Raw genomic sequence first — 23,050 nt, 5'->3', positions numbered from 1 at the left:
GCCCGAGCTGAGGCATTGCTGTCGCGTGTGTGTCTCTGCAGCTGCTTCGCACCAGGCGATAGGGGGCCCGTGACAGGGCCGGTGCAAGAGTTGGGCTCGACCTCATGCTGCATAGGACAGAGGTAGACATGCCGCAGCAGAGAGCGCAAACGTGTCTCGGTCGCTGACCTCTGGTGACCACCTCCTCTCACACCGTTGCTTAGTGTGTCCGCGCGTCCAGTCAACCGCATCGAACTGCATCACTTGAAGTCCCTGCAATGAAAGTCGCCCATGCCGACACACACACAGGCGCGCACGCACGCACCGTTCGCCTCTGCGGGTCCCCATGCCCTCCTCTATCACATCTTTCATGTCAGGCTTTGACTGAAGATGTAGTGGCTGGGGGCGAGACAAGAAACGTGGAGGAAGAGGATGTGTATGTGTGGACGGTTGATGGGGTGTTGGAGGGGGTTGCCGCTGATGGGGCTGGGGAAGTGGGGTGCTGCGGTGCTTTGTGTAGCCCTGTGTCGCTCTCCTCAGCACACCCGAGTAGCCCCCCTCCCCCCATCCCCAAGCGCATAGATACAGACATGCACATGTAGAGGATCAGTGGACTCTTGTAGACGGGCCACGAGCCTCCGACGGCCACAGCTGGTTCACGTCTAGCTACTTGGTGATACCTCCTCTCTCCCCTCCCTCTCTCTCATGGGGATCATGAGCACGTTGCAGGATTACACATCTCACGAGTGTCACACACACACACACACACACGCTCAAGCTCACACGCAACGCTCAGCAGTCTCCATCACCACCACACTCCAGACCACTCCCCAGTCTTTCCCTCTCGCCTCCCTCGCAACCCCTGCACAACCACAGTCGTTGTCACTGCCGCGCGCGCACCCCTTCCTACCCTTTCTCCTCGCCCAGTCACGTACGCGGTCACACAGATTGGCGAGCTCATACACACACACACACACGCCGGGGCCGTTACGCCCCCGCCCCCGCCCCCACTCTCTTTCGTTTCTTTACGAATATCCCAGACACCAGACACCACGCACCACGCACATACGTGTGTATATCGAGAGAGGGAAATACACGCTCTGCCGGCCGGCGTATCGTACTCGTCTACCTCTCGATCTCGGTCTCCACGACTCTATATAGCATATATATATTTCTGGGTGAACGCACGCGCTCACGCATACAGCTGACACTTCTCCGCACCTCGCTCCCTCGCTGCAGTGCGTGCCCGTGTGTACGCGCTCACCTTCTTGTATTCCTGTTGTCTCCCCACGCCCGCTTGCCGTGGTTCCGTCCGTGTGGGTTCGCGTACGTTGCCGCGGCACTTGCTCCCCCTCCGCCATACCGAGCTGACCCCCTTTTCGCCGTCCCTTCGTCATTGATTAGCCACCGCGATGGAGTCCACCAATGTGGGTGATACGTACGCGGAAGACCGGTCTTCGAACGGCGCGGAGGGGAATCGGTCGATGGACACCTGCCGAGGGTCGTCGCTGTGCTCACAGCTCAGCAGCAACGGCCACGGCGAGGACGTCCACGCGCAACGCAGCGACCGCCTGGCCGTTACCTCCAGCAGTAGTAGCGACACCACCTTTGCGGACGACGAGGGCGACGCTCCTGTGAGTCGTCGTGCGCTCCGCAGCCGCGTGGGCAAGGCTGGGAGCGCTGCCGATGTCGCCGCTGGTCCATCCCCTGCGGACGCGGACGACGACGAAGAGGCCGAAATAGTGCCGACAGCAGTGGGGCTCATCAACGAGGGCTGCACCTGCTACCTGAACTCTCTGCTGCAGCTGCTTTTCCACATCAGCTACTTCCGCACTGCGGTCTACCGCATCCCTGTCGAAGATGACGATGAGCCGTCAGTGTACAAGGCACTGCAGGAGACCTTCTTCCAGATGCAAGAGCGCACCACGCCGGCGCGCACCACCGTGCTGACCAACGCCTTTGGCTGGGGCCGCAAGGAGCTGTACGTGCAGCACGACATCCAGGAGATGGCGACGCTGCTGCGCGACAACTTGGAGGAGCGGATGAAAGGCACCGTGACGGAGGGCGCCATCAACCAACTGTTCGAGGGGCGTGGCGAGCAGTTCGTGGAGACGCTAGACAAGTCGTACGTCTCTCGCCGCGCCGACACCTACTATGACGTGCACATCCCTCTTGGCCAGCACAGCACACTGCTAGGCAGTCTGACCTCACTCACCGCGCGCGATAAGCTGGTCGGCGAGAACAAGTACCGTGTGGAGCGGGAGGGGATGCCGGTGGTGTACATGGATGCCGAGAAGGGCTACAGCTACACTCGCTTCCCTGCCGTGACCTGGTTTCATCTGAAGCGCTTCGCCATGGACTTGACTTCCCCAACACTGGAGATGCGAAAGGTGAATACGCCGCTGGAGTTCCCCGTCGTCCTCGACCTGCGTTCCCTGGAGAAGCCGGACGCTGCCGCAGCCAGCGATGACGGTGGCGGCGGTGTGGGTGGTGGGAGTCGGTTGGGCTCCGCGGTTGTCCCCTTCAGCAGCGACTCGCTCGCCATCTACGACCTGCAAGGGGTGATCGTACACCGTGGCACGGCACGCAGTGGCCACTACTACTGCTACATCCGGGAGTGGGACCCGGTGGGGCAGCGCTTCTGCCGTTGGCTCGAGTACGACGACGAGAACGTGCGTCAGGTGCCGGAGGACGTCGCGGTGCGCGCCAACTACGGCCGCGGCACCGGCTCGGCCGACAGCTTCCGCCACGACACGTCGCTCATGGGAGGGGCGAACGCTTACATCCTCTCCTACGTGCGCCGCGCCGATGCGGCGGCGATTCTCGCGCCGTCGCCGACCGACATCGTATCCGACTGGGTCAAGGAGGCGATGCGGCGTGCCATCCAGGAAGAAGAACGACAGCTGCGCGAGGCCGAGGAGGCCCGGTTGTCCGTCACGATGTACTGCATCACTGATGCCGCCCTCAGCAAGTACTGCGACTCCGTGTGCAGCACCGAACTTTTCTCCCGCGATACCCAGCAGTGGCGCCGGCTCGTCGACTGCGTCATAACAGTTCGTAAGTCGGACACGCTGGCGGCGGTGTACGAGGCGCTGGCCGCGCAGCCGGAGATGGCGCGTCGGGGCGTGACGGCTTCCAACTGTCGCCTGTGGCGGTGCAGCGATGGATCGGCGCTGCGGCCGTCCATCGCTCTTCCGACGTACGCGGAAAACGCGGAGCACAACGAACTCGCTCCGCAGCAGCCGCAGGAGTGTCTGAGGGATTTCCTCACCGCAGAGGAGAACAACACTGCGCTGACGATGTGCCTCTACGTCGACCAGGCGAAGGTGCCCTTGCCAGGGCTGCACGGCGTGACGAAGGAATGGGGCCTGATCCGCAGCATCCAGCAGGACGACACCGGCCGCTGCTACACGGTGGAGTTGTCGAGCCCAACGGAGGCGAAGGCGCTGCACATCACCCTCGACCACTCCGAATACGCGGCCACAGTCGAGTACGTCGTCACGACCGACACGGAGACGCTTCCCGTGGCGATGGCTGCCGTCACCGACAGCTGCAACACTGTCACCCTGTTGCTGAGCGAGTCGCGGCGGACGGTGTCGGTGATGCTGACGTGCTACATGCCCAATAAGCGGACGGTGGCCGTGCGCAACGTGCACCTCGAGCTCCCGTTCGGGCACCCCCTCCTGCACCCGGCCCCTGCGGCATCGACCGCCGCTCTACCGGTGCTGCCCCTCGTTGGCTACGACCGCGCCCTCATCTTCTTCAAGTACTACGACTACTCCGTCAACACTATCCAGTACGTTGGCAGTCGTCTCATCGACAAGGCAGCCAAGACGTACTGTTGCGGGGCCGTGTACCGCGACTTCCTCGGCCTGTTGGATGACGCGGCACCATCCTCATCCGGCGCCCCAGTAGCAAGGTCGCAGCCGCCACCGCCGTCGATGTTCCGCTTCTTCCTCGAGCGCGGCGACCACACCCCAGTCGAACTTAACGAGCACCTTGACTTGGGGGACTTCAAGTCCGGCTGCGTAGTGGTGGCGCAGCTGCGAGCGATCCCCGCCTCGTGTCGCTACCTATCTATCCTCAACTACTACCGCGACACGCGCAACAGCCTCGACGTGCACATCATCGAGGTGGAGCGCAGCCACCGAGCAAACGACGACGCGTACCGGCAGTCAACGCTGGAGCGGCAGCGCGGCGCCGTGGCGGCGGCGACAGCGTCGTCCGGCGTAGCCAAAAAGGAGCGAACGTCGACAGGCGGTGCCACGGATGCCGGGCCGACAGCCCCGCCTCTGCACTCGGCGGCGCCTGGCGGGGAGTCCGAGGGGGCCACCGACGCCTCCACCACTGGCGCGCCGCCGCAGGGAGACTCGACCGCGCTGATCAACAGCTCCGAGTCCGTGACGTCGGATGCAAAGAAGCCGACGACGCCGAGCACCGGTAGCACTGGCGATGGCGCCGTCACAGCAAACACGTCCACGACGTGCGGCGCCACGAGCAGTGTGAGTCCGACGCCGGCGCTGACCATGGGCACCACTCGCAGCAGCGCCACCGCTGTGGCGAACGCAGCGGTGGAGGCCGACCCGATTCGCATCGCCGCCACCCTGAACCCGTACGAGGCGGTGCAACTCTCCACGCTACACGAGATTTCCGTGGCAACGCTGCCGACGGAGCACTCGTGTCGCATGCTCTTTAGCTGGAACTACGAGGCCGTGTGCACCGCCATCGGTCGCACCATCGCCTTTGACCCGAATCGTCTGCAGCTGTACCAGTGCTGCAGCACTGGTGAGCCGGCGCCGGAGGTGTCGCCGACGCCGTACAGCAGCCGACTCACCGTGGCCGACCTCCTCTACCTGGACTCGTACAACAAGACCTCGGTGCTGTACTACGAGCGACTGGCTGAAGCCCGCGAGCAGCACCAGAGCGTTGGCGTCGTCACCGCCACGCTGCGGGACCACGCGGGCCACGCACTGCACCGCGAGGCCTACAGCGTCAATCTCGCCAGCATCACCCGCCAGGGCCTCGTGCGTCGCATTTGCGAGTCCGTGCCGGCGTGGCAGCGCGAGGCGGACGTGTGGGGCACCATGCAGGACACCCTCCAGTCACCGCACTTCACGCTGAGCTTTGTAGACTCAGCCAGGCACGTCATCGCGGCGATGCACGAGGTGGCCATGTCCAAGACCGGCGCCGAGGAGTCCGCGCTGGAGGCGTCGGCACTGCGCAAGTTCGAGGTGGATATTCAGGCGGCGGCGCCGCTCCAGGGCACGGAGCAGCGGATCGCGTGCTGCCACATGAACTACTCGACGCACGACCGCAGCACGTCACTGGGCCAGCAGCAGCAGCGCAGCGCTTTCGGGCAGCCGTTTCTCATCACAATCGACCGCACCACGACGGTGCACGAGGCACTCGACATAATGCTGCAGACCACCTATCTACCCAAGGACGCGCTGAACAACGCCGAGGGTTTTGGGGTGATGATGGTGGCGGGGCAAGTATACCACTTCGAGAACTGGGAGGAGCACGTGCACCTGTTCTGGGTACACACCAAGAACACGTCCCAGTACGTCGCCAGCCTAATGCTGAACCACGCCAAGCCGCGCGAGAAGCCAGGTTCTCGCTACGTTGCCCAGCACAGTCCGCAGCTGAAGATCTCTAATAAGTAGTGCCCCACCCCCTCCTCTCACTCCCGCCCGCCCCCACCCCCACGGCATCCTGTTCACCGACGTAGGCGACGGGTGGTGTTCCTGTGCTCTCCCCCCCCCTCCCACCCTGTCTTGGTGTGCGTCGGTGTCCTCTTGTGTCCTTTGTCTTTGCTTTACTTGTACGATACCTTTACAGCCACTCCTCCGCGTTTTCTTTATCGGTGCTGCCGTGGTGCGTCTGGGGCTGTGTGTGTGTGTGTGTGTGTGTGTGTCTGTGCCTGTGTGTGGCTGTGGCTGTGCGACTCCGCTCTCCGTCTTTTCTGTGCTACCCCACCCCCTCCCCCCTCTCCTGCCTTGGATGAGGTGTTGTTCGTGTTGGGCATCAGCCGTGTCGACTGCTTCTGTGAAAGCGCAACCGTGTTCCCTGTGTGGAGAAAACGGGGCTGAGGACGAGGGGGCGCTCAAGCGGGTTATCCACCTTTGCTCGGGCGTGTATGTATTTGTGCATGTGTGTGTGTGTGGGTGATGTCGTCGTCGTCGATCTTGCCGTCGCTGCAGCCGCTCTCTCTCTCTGTAGGTGTGTGTGTGTGTGTCTGTGTGTTGCCTCCACTCCTCCGACACACACACACACACGATTAGGCGGTGAAGCTGGTGTCCGTTGCACCGAACGACTTCACGTTGCTGCTGCTCCTCCTCCCCCCTCCCCCTTCCCCCTCCTCGCTTGACCGGCTGCCAATGATGAGTTGGCGCTCTTACTCTCCTGACTCCTCGTTGTGCTCGCGTTGATGTTCTCATTCTCGTGCGCTTCACGCACGGCTCCCGTGTTTGTATGCGCCGTCTCTCCTTTGGCCTCCCTCACCACCACCGCTGCCCCATACACACCCCGCCCACGCCCCGCATCGTCCCCGCAGGTGCGCAGCGCCGCTGTTAGGATCCTGAAGGAAAACGAAAAAGATGCAAGCACGAAAACAGCTCGTGTGTGTAGCACATGTGAAGGGCAGAGCGGAGGACGTCCCCTGGATGCGAGAGAGCTCATAGTGGTGCGCGACGCTCGCCTCCCTTCCCGTCCCCCCACCCCACCCCACCGTGGGCGCACCCGCTGACAGGGCGACTAAGAAAGCATGCAACGACACCTTCTCCTGAAGGTACCGCCCCCGCCACGCTCCCCCCTCTCTCCCGCCCCTGCGCGCGCGCTAACCATGCGCACGCGTGTTACATGGAAAACACCTTCCCCTCCCTGCACTTCCTCTCTCTCCGTCTTGCACCCACCCCACCCCACCACCCCCGCCATTATCCCCTCTACGCACGCACTCGCCAGCCACGCATAGACAACGCGGACAAGGTAAAAGCGTTACACGGCAGCGAGTCGGCATCAACGCGAAGGCGGTCCTCCCCCGGTCCCTTTCCTGCTGCCACCCACATCTACACACACATACACACACATAGACGTTATTCAGAGCATACAGGCGCTGCATAGACGCTGCTCAGCGCAGCCTCCAGTCACTTCCCTGGCCCCCCTCAACAACAAAAAACTGCGGCACGTGCGTTTCGAGAGTCTGTCAAACAGGTCTGCTCGTGTGCGCGTTGAGCACGCCACCGCATTGGCCGAGCAGCCTGTGACGTACTCGCAGACGGACACGGCGAGAGAGCGGCGCGCCAAGGAGGCTGGCCGAAACCGTTGAACGGAGAGAAAAGGGAGGGAGAGGCCGGCGTTTGTTGGTTACCCGCATCATCATAGACGCTTTAGCGGCGCAACCCTTTATCGGCACGTCCTCTATCTGTGTGGGGTGTGTTGCGTCGGTGACGGTGCGTCTCCTGCTCCCAGAGGCAGACACTGGGCTTGGACAGAACCGCCCACACCCACCGGAGCTCAGAAAGCCAGGCACAGCGGCAGAAAGAGTGTGTGACAAGACTGTGCACGGGCTCGTCCCCCTCCCTTTCCCCAACACTCATATATATAAGCGGTAGAGGATGACGGACGCTTCCAAGTATAAGAAGCTCACCCCGATCGACCATGTCCTCCTTCGGCCGGAGATGTACGTGGGCAGCATCGAGACCCAGCCCACGTCCATGTACATTTTCGATCCGGAGAAGGGCAAGATGGTGTGGGAAACGATGCGGGTGAACCAAGGCCTCTTGAAGATCGTGGACGAAATATTGCTCAACGCGGCGGACAACATCACCAACAGTAAGGGATCGGTGCGGCAGACGTACATCAGCATCAACATCTCCGACACGGGCGAGATCACGGTCGAGAACGACGGCGCCGGCCTCCCCATTGTGCGTAGCAGGGAGCACAAGATGTACATCCCGGAGATGGTGTTTGGCCACCTGCTGACCAGCTCCAACTATAACAACGACTCGACGTCGACGACAGCGGGTCGGCACGGCTACGGCGCCAAGCTGACGAACATTCTCTCCACGAAGTTCTCCGTCGTCTGCCGCACTGACGGCCGAGAGTTCCACATGAGCTGGACGGACCACATGCGGATGGCGACGGCGCCGCGCGTGAATCGAGTCGATCCGAAGGAGAAGAACGTGACACGCGTGAAGTTCATGCCAGACTATGCGCACTTTGGCTTCCCAAGCGCGTCCATCTCGCTCGACATGAAGCGGGTGCTGCACAAGCGCATCATGGACCTCGCCGCGATGTTCTCCAAGATCGAGGTGCGGCTGAACAACGTGCCCTTCGGCTTCCGCTCATTTACCGACTACGCGCGGCTCTACTCGCTGTCCGGCCTGGACGGGTCGATGCCGCCTGAGCCGTTTGTGTACACAAGCTCTAACGGCAGCGTCGCGTATGTGCCGCAGCTGACGCAGAGCCCGAAGCGCATCGTCAGCGTCGTGAACGGCGTCGTCACGTACAATGGCGGCACGCACTGCAACGCCGCCATGGACATCCTAGACTCCTGCCTTGATTCGCTGAGCAAGAATTTCAAGAAGAACGGCAAGGTGGTGGACACAAACCGGGTGCAGCGACACTTCACGGTGCTCGTCTTCCTCGTGCAGGCGCAGCCGAAGTTCGACTCGCAGAGTAAGGCGCGGCTCGTGTCAACAGTAACGATGCCGCGCGTACCGAAGAACACGTTGGAGAAGTACCTTGAGAGGATGCCGTTCCTGGAGGCGCACGTGAACAGCATGGACGACCAGCTCACGAATGAACTGAACAAGGAGATCGGCGCCGGCCGGCGGCTGAGCAGCAAGACTCTCATATCCTCCATCACGAAGCTCGTCGACGCCACCTCGTCGCGGTCAGACGGCAGGAACATCCGCACGCTCATCATTACAGAGGGTGACTCTGCGAAGGCGCTCGCCCTCAACTCGCTCTCCAGCGAGCAGAAGAAGTACTGTGGTGTCTTCCCACTGCGTGGCAAGCTGCTGAACGTGCGGAACAAGAATCTGAAGCGGCTCAAGACGTGCAAGGAGCTGCAAGACCTCTTCCTCTCGCTAGGGTTGGAGCTGGGTAAGGAGTACCGAACGCTGGCTGAGCTGCGCTATCAGCGGCTTCTCGTCATGACGGATCAAGACGCGGATGGTTCGCACATTAAAGGCCTCGTCATCAACGCCTTCGAGTCGCTGTGGCCGAAGCTGCTGCAGAACAACCCGGGCTACATCTCCCTCTTCTCAACCCCCATTGTGAAGATCAAGGTGAACGGCAAGTCCAAGGAGGTGATCGCCTTCCACAGCTTCCGCGACTTCCACCGCTGGCAGCGGGCCCACCCGAGTGCGCGCTACACGGCCAAGTACTACAAAGGTCTCGGCACGTCGACCACGGCGGAGGGCAAAGAGTATTTTGCGGACATGGAGAAGAACATCATGCAGCTCACTGTCGACGCGAGGGACCACCAGCTGCTCGATAGCGTCTTCGACGCGGCCGAGGTGGAGTGGCGCAAGGAGTGGATGACGAAGGCAAACGCCTTCCAGGGCGAGATTGATATCGATCGAAGCAAGAAGATGCTGACTATTCCGGAGTTTGTGCACAAGGAGATGGTGCACTTCGCGCTCGTCGGCAACGCCCGCGCCATCCCGCATTGCGTCGACGGGCTGAAGCCGTCGCAGCGCAAGATTTTGTGGGCAATGCTGCGGCGCCACAGCTCCGAGGCGTCGAAGGTGGCGCAGCTGTCGGGCTACATCTCAGAGGCGTCGGCGTTCCACCACGGCGAGGCCTCGCTGCAGGAGACCATCGTGAAGATGGCGCAGAACTTCACTGGGGGCAACAACATCAACCTGCTCGTGCCAGAGGGTCAGTTCGGCTCTCGACAGCAGCTCGGCAGCGACCACGCTGCCCCGCGCTACATTTTTACGAAGCTCAGCCGCTTTGCCCGCCTGCTGTTCCCCGAGGAGGATGACCCACTCCTGGACTACATGGACGAAGAGGGTACGTTCGTGGAGCCGCACCACTACGTTCCCATCCTGCCGATGCTGCTGTGTAACGGTGCGGTCGGCATCGGCTTCGGCTTCGCCACGACGATCCCAGCATTCCACCCGCTCGACGTCTCGGCCGCGGTGCGAGCCATGATCAACGGCGAGTCGGCCAAGCAGGTGATGCGCAACCTCGTGCCGTGGGCGGTGGGCTTCCAGGGCACGGTGCGGCGCGGCCCCGACAACGAGTTCATCGCGGTGGGCAAGTACACAGCGCACCCAAATGGTCGCTTCCATATTTCGGAAATTCCGTGGATGACGAGCATTGAAGCGTTCCGCCTGCACATCTCGTCCCTCGCCAGCGCGGATGTTGTGCAACGCATCGCCGACTACTCTGGCGCCAACCACATCGACATCGACCTCATCGTGCGCGAAGGCTCGCTGACGACATGGGCGGAGTGCGAAACAGACCTAGCACTGGCGCAGCGTATCTACATCAACGGCACCGTCTTCTCGCCCACCGGCACGCTTAGCCCGATCGACTCAGACCTCTCGCCGGTGCTGCAGTGGCACTACGACCGTCGCCTTGACTTGTACAAGCGCCGCCGCACCCGCAAGATCGGGCTCATGGAGATGGATCTCGCCCGTCTGCAGTCGACGCGCAAGTTCGTCGAGCACTTCCGGCAGGGCCAGATCGACTTCCTGAATGCAACAGACGACACGCTGCACAAGACATGCGTGAAACTCGGCCTCGTGCGCGTGGACGAGAGCTTCGACTACATCTTGAAGAAGCCTATCACCTTCTTCACCCGCACGAGCACCGAGAAACTCCAGGCGGACATAGCCAAGACGCAAGCGCAGATCGAGGAACTGAAGAGGACGACGCCGGTGAAGATGTGGCTGACGGAGCTCGACAAGTTCGACAAGACATTCCAGGAGTACGAGCGCGTGCTCATCAACTCGATTCAGAAGGAGCAACGCTCGTCTAGCATCACGGGCGGGGTAGAGCTGCCGGCGCTTCGGCAGCCTCTGCTGATGCTGGAGGCGTCTGCAAAGGGCGCGACGGCGTACCGCGTGCACGCCTGCCAGTACGAGAAGCCGCCGCCGAGCAAGCGCCGCCCTGGGGAGTCCGTCGGCGGCACTAGGTCGTCGGATAGCGCTGCGCGCGGTGTGGGGAAGCGGCTGGTCGGCTCACGCGCAGTATTGAAGAACAAGAAGCCGGTGAGCAGGAAGAGCAACGTCAAGGTGAGCCTATCGACGCGGGTGGCGCAGTTTGCCGGCGCGCAACTCGGTCGTCTGCTGCCCCACATTTTGCTGTAAGGGAAGCACTCGAAGTGAGTGCGTGCGGTGGGCCGGTGCGCGTCCGGTTGTGTGCGCGTCTCTCCGTGAAAGGCAGGCGAGGGGGGAAAAGAGATGTCCAGCGGCTGGGGCGGCCGCCGCTTACGTGCCTCGTCGTCTTCCTCTCGCCTCTGCATGTATGCGTGCTTGTGTGGGCGTGTGGGTGTGGGTCCGACGCTCTACAAGAAACCAAAGTGGGGGTGCGGGGAGGGCACTTTCTTTGACATCGCAGCGTCGGCAAGCCAGCGAAGTAGGCGGGATCCCACTGCCGTGCGACTAGAAAACTGAGCGAGGGCCTCCGTCCGTCCCCCTCCCCCTTCCACCCCACCCACCCCTTCTTCGTCGGCCTTTTCGTTGGCGCCACCGCCACCACCACCCCCGCGAGCGCTGCTGCTGCGTGCGTGCGTTTGTGCGCGCCTATTCGCTGCTCAGCGTCTCCTTTCTTTGGGATAATTCGTTGTTGGTGCTGTAGCGGGGGGTGGGGTGGTGGGGGGGGGGGGGGGGGTAACGGATGTGTGTGTGTGTGTGTGTGTGTGTGTGTTGCGTGGAACGTCGTCCTGCTGCCCCCCCCCTCTCCTCCTCCTCCTCCTCCTCCTCCTCCTCCTCCTCCCGTGTCTTCCTCCCCCCGTATGGCATATAAAACAGAAACGGCAACACGGACGAGATTTGTCACACAAGAAACCGAAGTCGCCACACTGTCGATGTGACGCTTGGCAGTCGCACCCTACCGCGCTCCCTCCCCCCTCCCTCTCTCTCTCGTGCGCCTCTGCCTTACTTGCGGTGTAGTCGCGCTGCTCGATGCGTTAATTGGGGGGAGTGTGTGCGGTGGGCAGGGAGAGGTGCCACCCCCCCCCCACCCACACACCCACCTCACGCGGCCACGTTGATGTAATCAGACTCGCACGCAACCGCATAGCGAGGGTTGGTGGCCGCTGTTAGGAGCAGGCACTTCTGGTCGGGCCTGAAGCGACCTGCGTGCACGCGCGCGCCTGTGCTCGCATGCGGCCCCCTTCGGGGCCTGGTGTCTGTGCACGTGGCAGCTGTGCGCTGGTGCGCGTCGTGGGCGAGTATGGTGTGCAACGTGTCCGTGCTCCCCAGCTGCCACTCTCCTCCCCCCTCCCCCTTCTTCGTTATGCTTGTGACTCGGAGGGTCTCGCATGCCCGCTGCCCCACTTGCCTGCGTGTCTGCACGCGTGCGCCTTTTGTTCTTGTCTGCAGTAAAGGTCCATCCTCCCGTGCGCGCGCCGACCTCCCGACGTTTCTCTATCTCTTTGTTCCTTGGCACAGGCGCCGGACCGTGAAGGTCCCTTCCCGTAGCATTGCTCACCCACTTCTCCCTCACATTGGCGCCACACACACGCGCACACGACTTGACCGCGTTGATGTGTCTTTTGAAGGGGCGGGCGAGAAGGGCTGGAACGACACGACACCCCCCCCCATCCTCCTCCCCCCTGCGCCTGCGCCTATCGGGCATGCGGATACGCGCCGTGGACACAGCTGAGCTGCCACACCACCATCATCATCTTCGTTTTCCGTTTTGGAACGAATCGCGGGCAAGAGCAGCGCTGTCTCCCCTCACCTCACCTCCAGCGGCACACGTGAGCGCATGTATATTTTAGGCGGGGTGCCCATCACGATGGAGATCGATTCTCTGAAGATGCAACTGGCGGGCCTGCTCGCCCTGCAGCATGACGATGACGCCAACGAGGATGGTATCGTCCTCGCCACCCTCGACTACATCCGTGGCGCCCACACGGTAGCTCAGATGTTGTTGCGAGAGGGGAGGTTCTCCGAGCTGCAGCGGTGCCTGAATCTCTGCCAAGCAGCCTTTGGGGAGATCGCCACGAGCCCCCCGGCAGCATCCTCAGAGGAGGCTGCCGCAGCCACTGCTGCTGCTGCTGCTGCTGCTCCTCCGTCCACCACTCAGGGCACCTCAGGTTCTCTCAGTGAGCGTGTGAAGGCGACGGGCTCGGAGCTGAGGCCTTTCTTGTCTCCCTCATCTGTGGATGCAGCGTCGGAGCGGCGACGCACCTCGGTGGTGCTGCGCAGCGACGAGGACCATCGCGCCTTTTCGGTCTTGGCAAGCCGCACAGCCCAGCTGCAGACGTGGTTGGAGGCTGCTATGCAGGCCCGGCGGGGCCGCGACGCCGACTACTACCGCCATAACCCTGACCTGGGGATCGAGCGCAACGACGCGGACGAGACGCTGGACAAGCGCGAGGCGGCAACTAGCATCCGCTTCTTTCAGTGGCAGTTGCAACAGCTGCCCCGCGCTGCGCCGATGGCGTTGCCATTCCCGCCAGCTCCCAATCAGGACGCACAGGGTAGAAGCACGCAGACGTCCGCCGCTCGTCCCCCGCCGCCGCCGGCTCGTCTCTCGGCGCCTGTGCAGGGCGAACGCCGCAGGTCGGCATCGCTCTGCCTTCCTTCGCCAAACATTCCGGGGCCGTGTGGCAGCACTCACCAACACGCCACATCTACCGCGCTGGCGGCGTTTCTCGGTGATGCGCCTCCGCCCCCGTCACCACCGGAGCGCGGTACCGCCATTGGCAGAGAGTCGTACGTTAACCGGTGGAAGGCACTCAAGTGCCTGCCGCCCCTCGTCACTGAGGGTCGCACATTCTGCACGGATCACTGTCAAGCCTACGACGTGGCTGGCGGTGCTCTGCACAACCGGCTGCACTCGCACAGTCACGTCGGGGCGCTCGCAGAGAAGGACAGAAACGTGGAGGACGACGGTGGCATTCGTGCGGTTCAGCAGCTGCACGGCGCTCTGAGCGAGGACCGTATACCCCGCTACCCACGCAAGGCGCTGGAGGAGCGGCATCTGCGGAGCTCGTCTGGGTCCTTCTCAAGCGCCTCTTTGAACTGGGGGCCGCCACCCTCCTCGGCGGCGGTGACCCGCCAAAATCCCACCACATTGTATTACTCAGCCCAGCTGGTGTCGCGGACCAAGTCCGTCGACGGCGCAGACGAACACGAGGAGGGCGGATCGCATGTGGGCGTCGGCGGCGGTGACGACGACGTTGGTGGTGACGCTGGCGGCCAAGCTGGCTTCGCTTCCGTCCAAAGTGCGCGGACGACGTTCCTGCTGCGGACGGCATCGCCGCTGTTGGGGTCGGCCGCGAATAGCCACGTCCCCGCCTTGTCCTCCTGTTCCTTACGGTGTGCCGATGATGACGCACGGGATCCTGCTGTCAGTGCCTTCACCAGCGGCAGCCACGTGCCGCATCCAGCACAGTCGCCATCTAACGTGGCGGAGGCTTTTACTCCGCGGCGCCGCTTGCTGCCGGTGTCCACTAGCGCGCTTGCCACGGCATCCTCTGCGACCAACGTGGTAGTCTCCTCACCACTGCTTCAGCCGAACGTCGGTCGAGGTGTGCCGAGCGACGACGCGCACGTAGCGATCAGCGCCACCTTCACCTCAATGCCGACGCCGCGCTCGGTGTCCTCGGCAGCGCCAAGCAGGACTCTGGAGCAGCTGCCTCTTCCATCGAGTGCCACCGTTGTTGCTTCCCTCCCATCTCTGACAGGGCTGCCGGCGACGACGTCCACGGCCGCAGCAGCCGCGGCCCGCGCGGTGCAGAACGTTCGGCACACGATGCAGCTCGCAATGACGAGTCTGAAAGCGCAGCATCAGCGTGGTGCCCGGGCGCTGGAGCAGTGCGACGAGTTGGCTCTCTCCCGACTACCCTACAGCGCACGAGAGGCCCTGATGGCGAGTCGTGCGCGACAAGCAGCAACGCATGAGTACGTGAGCGTCAGCAGGAGCCCCGGCAGCGGTGGAGGCGAGAATTCCGTGCGGATCGTTTCACCTGTTTCGGTAGGCGCGGCTGCTACCCCAAACTACCCCCTCACCGCGGCGCAACTCACGGAAGAGCAGGTATTGCCGCCACCACCACCGCCGTCTCTACCACCGTCGCAGCAGCTCACCCCAGGTGCGGAGGGGCAGCTTCGCGAACTCCGTGTGGCGCGCGAGCAGCATCTGGCGACTTCGAAATCCAAAGTGCAAGAGATGGAGGCGCAGTGGCTGGCGCAACACCGACAGCTGAAGTCGCGCGTCCCGCTGTCTCGCCAACAGGACTTTGCAGAGTGGAGCCGGAACCCCCGCCGCCACCTCACGCACCGCAACCCGCGCGGCCCGCAGCACCGCGGGAGCACCAGCCGACGCCCCACCGAGCAGTACAGTCGCGTGGACACCCCCTGTGGAGGACACGCGCGGGGAGCAACGCCCGCGCACATGACCCCCGTCCCGCCCTCGCCAACACTGCCTGCGTTGCTGGCGAGCGAGTCGCCGGTGGCCTCCACCGCCAGTGCGCTGGCGGCGACGGAGGAGGGCACGCGGCCGCCCTCCGGCTTGCCGATGTGTACCTCCGCACCGCTGCAGCGCCGCCGTGGCAGCGCAAGCCCCACTTGCACCCTCACGTCTGCCACCCGCCACCCTGCGGCCGCCAGCGCTACTGCGAGGGCCCTGCCGACCGTGTCCAGGTCGAACATGTCGTCCGCCTCCATCACGGCAGGCAGCTCGAATAGACCGCACGTGTCCGACGCATTGCCACGGTCAGACTCGTCGCCACTTCTTCAAGAACTGCCTCTCGGCGGTAGCGGCGCAGCGACAGCGGAGGTGGTCGAGCAGCAAGGCGACGGCCAGCGCGAGGATGGTGGGGCAGCGTCGCCGGCCATAGTGCTACCACACGCGGAGATCGTGTCCACCAGCGGCACCACGGTGGCCTGCCCCTCCCATACCGTCGGCGCCGTCTCCAGTAAGGTGGCGGAAGTCAACAAAGATGCCTTCCAGGATAACGCCGTGTTGTTTGGTGTTTCGACGACGATGCGGTCTGTCGCCACGGCACACACTCTCGTCACACGCGGGGTGCAGGCGACACAGGAAGGTGGCGACGCAGCGAGGGCAGGGATGAACGTCGCTCCTACCGCCCTCAGCACTCAGTCGCCTCAGCAGGCAAGGCACAGCGTCGCAGGTGACACAAGGGGGCTCTACACATACAGCTCAGCGGTCGAGGCGAGCGGGCCCAATACAGTGGAGGAGACGCTCGTGGCATGGCGACGCACCCTGCAGGCGATGGACAGCCCGTCGACGGCGACGGAGGTGATGCGTGAATCGGGCACGGAAGCTGGCGAGCTGAACACGGCCACCGCCGTAGCGCCGCCGCCGAGCAGAGCCACCGGGTACTTGCCCCGCATGCGGCCCAACATTCACTGCGCAGCGGCGGTGGTCCACGGCCGCCGTACGCAGCGCTTCGTGTGCGAGGTGCTCCGTGAAGTCTTTCGGCGCATGCTTCCCGGCGACCTCGTCCGCCCTGTGTGGAAGACGAACGTCACTGCTCGCCCGCAGCCGCCGTTTGCGGACCTTCCGAATGCGTCCCTGATCGGCATGGACGGAGCGGAGGCGTGCGCGAAGGCGTCGGGGTGCGCGGTGCGTCGCACCGTCGGATCACTGGCGCGGGTGACGAACCTAGTGTCAGGCTCAAGCATGGACCTACCGGCTTCCCCAGGCTCGGCGCGCACCCTCAACTCCGCTGCGTCGTGGCTGCCGCCATCCGGCTTCACGTCCGCGGGGCCGTCGAAGGAAGCGGTGACAAGCGTGATCCGGCATGTGAACGCGGCGTACCGCGCGAACGCTGTGCTACTTTCCATCGAGGACTGGACCACCGTGGCCCCGGACCTGCTGGCCCGCTCGCTGCCGCTTAGCGTGCGTGCAGTCCGCATTCAGACGTGGTGGCGTCAGCGGCTCGCCGTTCGTCTGTGCCGACAGCGTCGCGCAGCGCGGGAGGCCTATCTCGTCGAGGAGGAGCGCCGCGATGCCGCCGCACTGCGGCTTCAGCGGCAAATACGTGTGCACTGGGCCCGAAAGAACTTCACGCATCGGGCTGCAGCGGCTGCCGAGCGGACCACCGCGAAGCACAGCCACTCTGTCGACGACCTCACAGACGGCAGCGTAGCCTTCGACGTCTCGAGCTCGCTCACCACGACGTCGTCCTCGAACCGCCATCTCCGCCGTGTTGTCACACCTCGCACCTGCGAGTACAGCAGGGGCTTGTCGTCATCGCCGCAGGTGCGCTGTGCGCGCTTCCTCCGCATGACGTCGCAGGCTGGGGCGGACCGCTCTCTCGCCGCACTCCGCACGTTCAAAATGGCCACCTTTCCCGCCGCCACCTCTGGTGGGGTGGACAAGGACACCTCCATCTTCTTCCGCTCCGCCCGAGCCGCCGTAGCCCCCGACGACGGCGACAAATACATCCGCCCGCACCGGCCGCGGTCGCCGTCTACGGCCACGACAATGGAAACGGGCGCAACGATGGTGTTGGCAACTGCTGCGCCGCCCCCGGTGCGCAGTGGTACAACCAACGCGCAGCGGCTTTCAGCGACGCGTCGAACTACAGTGCCGCAGATGCAGCCGGAGCTTGTCAGCGCTGCCGCGCGGCGCATTCAGAGGTGTTACCGACATCGTCTGGTGCAACTCCACACGGCGCGGCTCCGCCGAGAGGTGGAGGTACTCAGCGCCGTCCTCACGCGACGGGCATCACTCGCCGCGATACACGTGACCCTGACTCCTGCGCCACTGTCAGCACCGGCGGTCACGTCGCTGATGGAGCCGCGATCGAGCGACGGCGTCCACGCCGGAGTTGAGGCGCTCTCAGATATATTGACTGCTGCCGCGGCGCGAGAGCTGGACAAGAGCTCAGACACGGCAGTCATGCGCAGCCTTCTCGACCGCTGCACTGGGGATGTGTGCGAGGCGTACTTGCAGCGCGGGCTGGCGGCGCGGCGCGAGGGCGACTACAAAACCCCGCTTGAGCGCGTGAGTCTTCGCGAACTGCAATGTATCCGTCACGAGCGTGAGGGCGAGGCTGCCCGGCAGCGCCAACTACACGAGTTCGGGCAGCGGCGAAAGCTCGAGCAGCAGACGCGACGGGAGCGTCAGGTGCTCGAGGCGTCGAAGACCATTCAGCGAATTGGTCGCGGCTGTCGGTGGCGACGGTGGCTGCGTGAGCGGGGGCTGAAGGTAAGGCAGCGGGCCGACCATCACCAGGTAGCGTTGCTGCCGTGCTCCTCCGTGAAGGGGATCCACAGTGGGCAGCTTGCCAGCTCCGACGGCCAAGGCACGCAGCCGGCGATGTCGTCAGAGGATGAGCGGTATCTCCAATTGGCCGGTGGAGAGGCGCTGACGTCGCACATGATATTGCGCCTGCGGGCAACGCACCCGCAGTGGTTCGGGATCGCTACGGACCTCACGAGTGCGCAGTACATCGTGTCGAACAGCACTCCCGCTCAGCTGGCCACGGTCCCCACGATCCAAGCCTTTGTGGCGGCCTTCGCCAGCCGCGCTGAAGTCTACAACCGGTACCGTCACACCTGCGCCAAGAGTCTTCAGCTGGCGTGGCGGCTGCACCGGGCAAAGATGCGCGACCGCCGCAAGCAGCGCCGAGTTGTTTCCTCCAGCGAATCATAACCGGCCGGCTCTCCAAGATGTATGCAGGCGCGTGTCTATTGTGGAGCGAAGAAGGGAGGAGGAGGGAGGGAGGGAGGGGGAGGCGACGGTGTTGGTGGCAGTGGTGGCCGGCTGTCTCGATGCCCGACCCCAACCCCGCCCTGCCGTGTGCTCTCCTGCCCCGTCCTCCTCATCAGCTTCGTGCGTGCGGTTGCCTGTAATTTCTTTCTCGCATGTACCCCTCCCCTCCCCTCCCCTCCGGCCTGATGTACAGTGCCGATTCGAGCAGGATGAAGCTGCGACTGGTGCACTGGCCGTCCCTCCGTCACTCTGCGCTTGGTAGGTGCGCCGCTGCCGCCGAAGTCTGCGCCCTCTTACCCACCCACCCCCTCACTTCCGTCTGCCTTCAGCTGCGCTCTACACCTCCTCTTGATGTAGATGGTTGTGCGCCAGCCCAACGTACACCCAAACCGGCGCACACCTACCTGTGGACACGGAAACACGGCCTCCTGGTCTCCGTCTTCCCACCACCACCCCCAAAAACACACGCTCTGCGCAGACGTAGTACGGCGTTACAGCCGGTCCACCACCACCACCCCCTCCCCACAGTGCAAGCGTTGTGGACAAGTGCTCTCGACGAGAGGGAGCGATGGGAAGGGCATAGCCTCGTCCCTTGCCGACCCCCCCCCCTTCTCACTCTTCCTCCTAGCGTGGGGGGAGGGGGGGCGACATCTTGCGGTGCCGGGTGGTTGGTGCCCGTGACCTCCACCACCGCCGCCAACACCTCCGCTATCTTGCATCGTGACTACCAACCTCCCTCCCTCTCCAACACGCCCCCCCACTCACCTACCCTCTGCCGATGGCGTGCGTGTGTGCATGGTCTGTCTGGGCGTGCCAATGCACGTTGCCGCTCGCTTGCTTGCCCTTTGTGCGCTGTCCTGTTGTGCCATCTCTCAGCAACGTGCATACCACCGCGAAAGGACGAAGGAGGCGCACGCGTACGCCCTCCCTACAAGGCAAGGGATCACACCAGGGCCCCCACCCCCACCCCACCCCTGCTCCCCCATCCCGCCGGCGGGGCGGACTCGATCTTTCTCTCTCGCGACTTGCCTAGCTATCCTCCCGTCCCGCAGCGTGCACATGCCCTCGTCGTCGTCACTGCTGAGACCATCGCCCATTCGCCGCGCCGCCGTCGCCGTGATGACGCGGGCGTTGCGGACCGCTTCCACGAACATCTCCTCCAGGGCACGCGTCACGACAGCCAACGCCGCGGGAGACAACGGCGCGAATGTCCTGCGGCCTCCCTACCCAACTGAGGGCGGTAGTGTTCCCGTATACTCGATGATGCACGGGCAGATCGACAAGCGCAACTGGGTATTTCGAAACCCGCAGTGGTGCGAGCTGTGCAACGAGCCGGTGTCGCGTTGGCTAGACCACCAGAGTCGCAAGGATCACGCGTTGTTAGACCTGCACTACTCACAGCTGGCCGAGTGGCCGCGTCGGTGGAACCCGGAGGCGGTGTTGTCAACATTCATGGAGCACCTCGGAATCGACAGCGTGGAGCCGTACCACGCTCTCTTCTCCAAGCTGGACAGCGAGGGTCGCACAGAGCTGTACGCGATCCTCGTCAAACTGGAAGAGGCTGGCATGGTGCACTTCGGCAGCAGCCGTGACACCTACCTCAGCCGCATGGTCGGTGGGTTGCGCGGGCTCGACCATCAAGGTGCACTGGTGCTGCACGAGTGCCTGATGGGCCCTTTTCTGCGGCTCTTTCCAAACGGCCTCATACAGGATTACTCGAACCTCCTCGACTTTATTTCGTGCGGCTACAACATGGAGACAGTGTACGACATGTGCGGCATGTACACGCTGGACAAGGTGGCACTGCGCGAGCATTACGGGCCGAGCTCGCCCGCCGCGATGGGGCTGGGCGGCATCGCGACGTGCTCCTCTGCGTCGCGCGGCTACGAAAACGACATGCTTGCGTCCTTGTCGACGACCTCGTCGTCATTGTCGTCGTCGTCCGCCTCCGACAGCGTGGCCGACGCTGCGAGCGCCCCAGGTGGCGGCAGCGGTACCAAGACCCGGCTCGCGCAGCTGCAAGCCGCACGGGCCGCGAAGTTGCAGGAGAAGTCAGAGGAGGAGGCCTTCTCGCGCAAGACAGCATTCGTGCGTCAGCTCCTCGGACAGCTGCGGTGGCTGCTGCTGCCAGAGCAGGAGCACCCGGCCGGTTTCACGTTCCCGCCGCACATCATCACCCTGGGCGAACTGTGCCTGAAGGGGCTGGTGGTCGCCATTATTGAGGCGCGTCTCTGCGAGTACATGGTGCGCGCCGAGCCTGTCTGGGTTTCCTTCGGCCTCGAGCGGCGGAAGCTCAAGCAGAGCGCGATCGCGGATGCCGACGACGTGGTGCCACAACCCGTGCAGTACTCCTACCGTCCCATGGCCCGAGACCTGAGCGACCTGTACTCCACCCAACCAAGTGCGCTTGATGCAATGGTGCAGGCGGGCCTACAGAAGAAGAAGCTACCGACGCTGAAGGCGTTTGGGAAGTACGAGGCGTCATCGACCCATGCAAAGCCAGTGAAAGGAGCGGCGGCAGCGGAGGCCAGCCCACGTGAGGGTCCCTCATCAGTGTCTGCACCTCCTGCTGCGCGCAGGCCACTGCAACCGATCATCATTGGCAAGCCACCCCAACGGAAGGAGGCGCAAGATCAAGAGGGGGCATGTCGAGGAGGTGAGAGGCGCGGTTCGGTAGAGGCGGGGGAAGGGTAGGGCGGTGCCACAGCACCGCGAATACAGTGTCGTCCCCCTCCTCAGGCCCTCTCCTCCGCTTGCACCGCCTCTCCGAACGAATCGCGTAGCTCGTGTTTCACCGCCACATCGTCGACGCTGCGTCTCCCGCTGCCCGCCTCCCCTTCTCCCACTGGACAGGTGATGGGCAATCACACCATCTTATTTTCTGTCGACTTCTCGAGCCTTCCTCCGACACACACACACACACACCCATGCCGCCATCTTTGTCCAGCTGCGCCACGCTCCTCCGCCCGGGCCGTGCATTCTGCGGCCTTTTCCGATGCGCTCGCAGACACTCTCTCACACAACGCGCAAGTCTCCCCACTCCACTTCTCTGGCACGCGCTTCTCCCTCGTGCGTGTGCACGTGTGTGCTGGTGTGTCGGGACAGCGGCGCCGCTCCGCCCTCCATCCCTGCCGCCTCCCGCTCTTCTCATCCTCCCTCCCTCTGGCTCTCTGGCTGCCCCTTCCGTCCCGTCCCGGTCCCCCAACTGCGCCGTGCCACAGCGCACTACGCCCGCCGGTGGGCGCAGTGTCTGTCTGCGGCACGCGAGGCACCGATAGCGACCTCCCCCCCTCCCCCCTCTCTCTGTCTTTCCGTGTGTGCACACGCGCATGCGCGCCTTTGGGCAAGTGCCACGGGTGAAGGATAACACGCAGACACGCGCACAGCTCACCAAAGCTGGGCGTGGACGTCAAGGTCGCACATGCGGAGCGCTAGTAGCGCGGTGAGTCTGTGGTGATAACGATGCTGGCGCCTCAGCATAGGCCGCAAGCGACTCGGAGAGCACCGCTGAGCCGAATGGCGTCGGCGCACCGGAGATGAACTCGGCGATGACCAACAGCCACAGCACCTCTGACAGCCGCGATTCGGCAAGCCGGGCTGGAAATCGGCAAAGATGGCGACATCCGACACGACAAACACGAAGACGGTGACGGCACTCCGGGCAGCGCCCACCGCCCCAGCGCTGCCGGGGAAGGAGGAAGAGAGGCGAGGTGCGGTGTGTGAGCGGAGGGAAGGGGTGGTGCCACACACACACACACACACACACACACACACAACCATGCCGGCCTCACACCAGGCCCTCTCTTCTCTTGACACCATCCCACCGCCTCCCATGGCGAGCGCCGCGGCAACAGCAACAGAGGGGAGTCACGCGAGAGACGCAAGTGCATGCACGCACACTGGGACGAAGCCGTCCTCTTGGATGAGCGAGGCGGACAGACTCTATGTGCGGGCATGCGTGTGTGTGTGTGTGTGTGTCTGTGTCCATCCGCGTATTCGGGGTACTTGTTGTGCAGCAGCAAGGGGGCGGTGCGCGTGCCTTCTTCCGCGTCTCTCCCACCCTCCTCCTTGCCTGTATGCGGTGCTGCACACGCGTGTCTGTGCCCCTCCCCCTCCTCCACCACCATCACAGCCACAGCCAGCAGCCGAGAAGGGGACCTTCGCTCGGGTGCGCTGCTGCACGCGCCCCCATGGCCGC

At 63.8% G+C, this 23,050-nt stretch overlaps 4 protein-coding genes across 4 annotated transcripts; all 4 read left to right on the top strand.

Moving 5' to 3' along the window:
- Nucleotides 1–1,391: 1,391 nt before the first annotated feature.
- LMXM_15_1300 (cysteine peptidase, Clan CA, family C19,putative) lies at nt 1,392–5,642 on the top strand (the record flags this gene model as incomplete). Its single annotated transcript, XM_003873600.1, has 1 exon — nt 1,392–5,642. The coding sequence occupies one exon, from the start codon at nt 1,392–1,394 to the stop codon at nt 5,640–5,642; it is 4,251 nt and encodes a 1,416-aa protein (XP_003873649.1).
- Nucleotides 5,643–7,592: 1,950 nt separating this feature from the next.
- On the top strand, nt 7,593–11,303 carry LMXM_15_1290 (mitochondrial DNA topoisomerase II; the record flags this gene model as incomplete). Its single annotated transcript, XM_003873599.1, has 1 exon — nt 7,593–11,303. One exon carries the CDS (start codon nt 7,593–7,595, stop codon nt 11,301–11,303), a length of 3,711 nt encoding a protein of 1,236 aa, XP_003873648.1.
- A 1,654-nt stretch (nt 11,304–12,957) lies between these two features.
- LMXM_15_1280 (conserved hypothetical protein) lies at nt 12,958–18,792 on the top strand (the record flags this gene model as incomplete). The annotated part of the gene is made up of 1 exon (XM_003873598.1): nt 12,958–18,792. The coding sequence occupies one exon, from the start codon at nt 12,958–12,960 to the stop codon at nt 18,790–18,792; it is 5,835 nt and encodes a 1,944-aa protein (XP_003873647.1).
- A 1,119-nt stretch (nt 18,793–19,911) lies between these two features.
- LMXM_15_1270 (conserved hypothetical protein) lies at nt 19,912–21,546 on the top strand (the record flags this gene model as incomplete). The annotated part of the gene is made up of 1 exon (XM_003873597.1): nt 19,912–21,546. One exon carries the CDS (start codon nt 19,912–19,914, stop codon nt 21,544–21,546), a length of 1,635 nt encoding a protein of 544 aa, XP_003873646.1.
- Nucleotides 21,547–23,050: the final 1,504 nt, after the last annotated feature.

The sequence above is a fragment of the Leishmania mexicana genome, chromosome 15 (assembly GCF_000234665.1).
Source record: "Leishmania mexicana MHOM/GT/2001/U1103 complete genome, chromosome 15".
Taxonomy (NCBI): domain Eukaryota; phylum Euglenozoa; class Kinetoplastea; order Trypanosomatida; family Trypanosomatidae; genus Leishmania; species Leishmania mexicana.
Note: the sequence above shows the minus strand (reverse complement) of the source record. Positions and strands in the feature narration are given on the sequence as shown.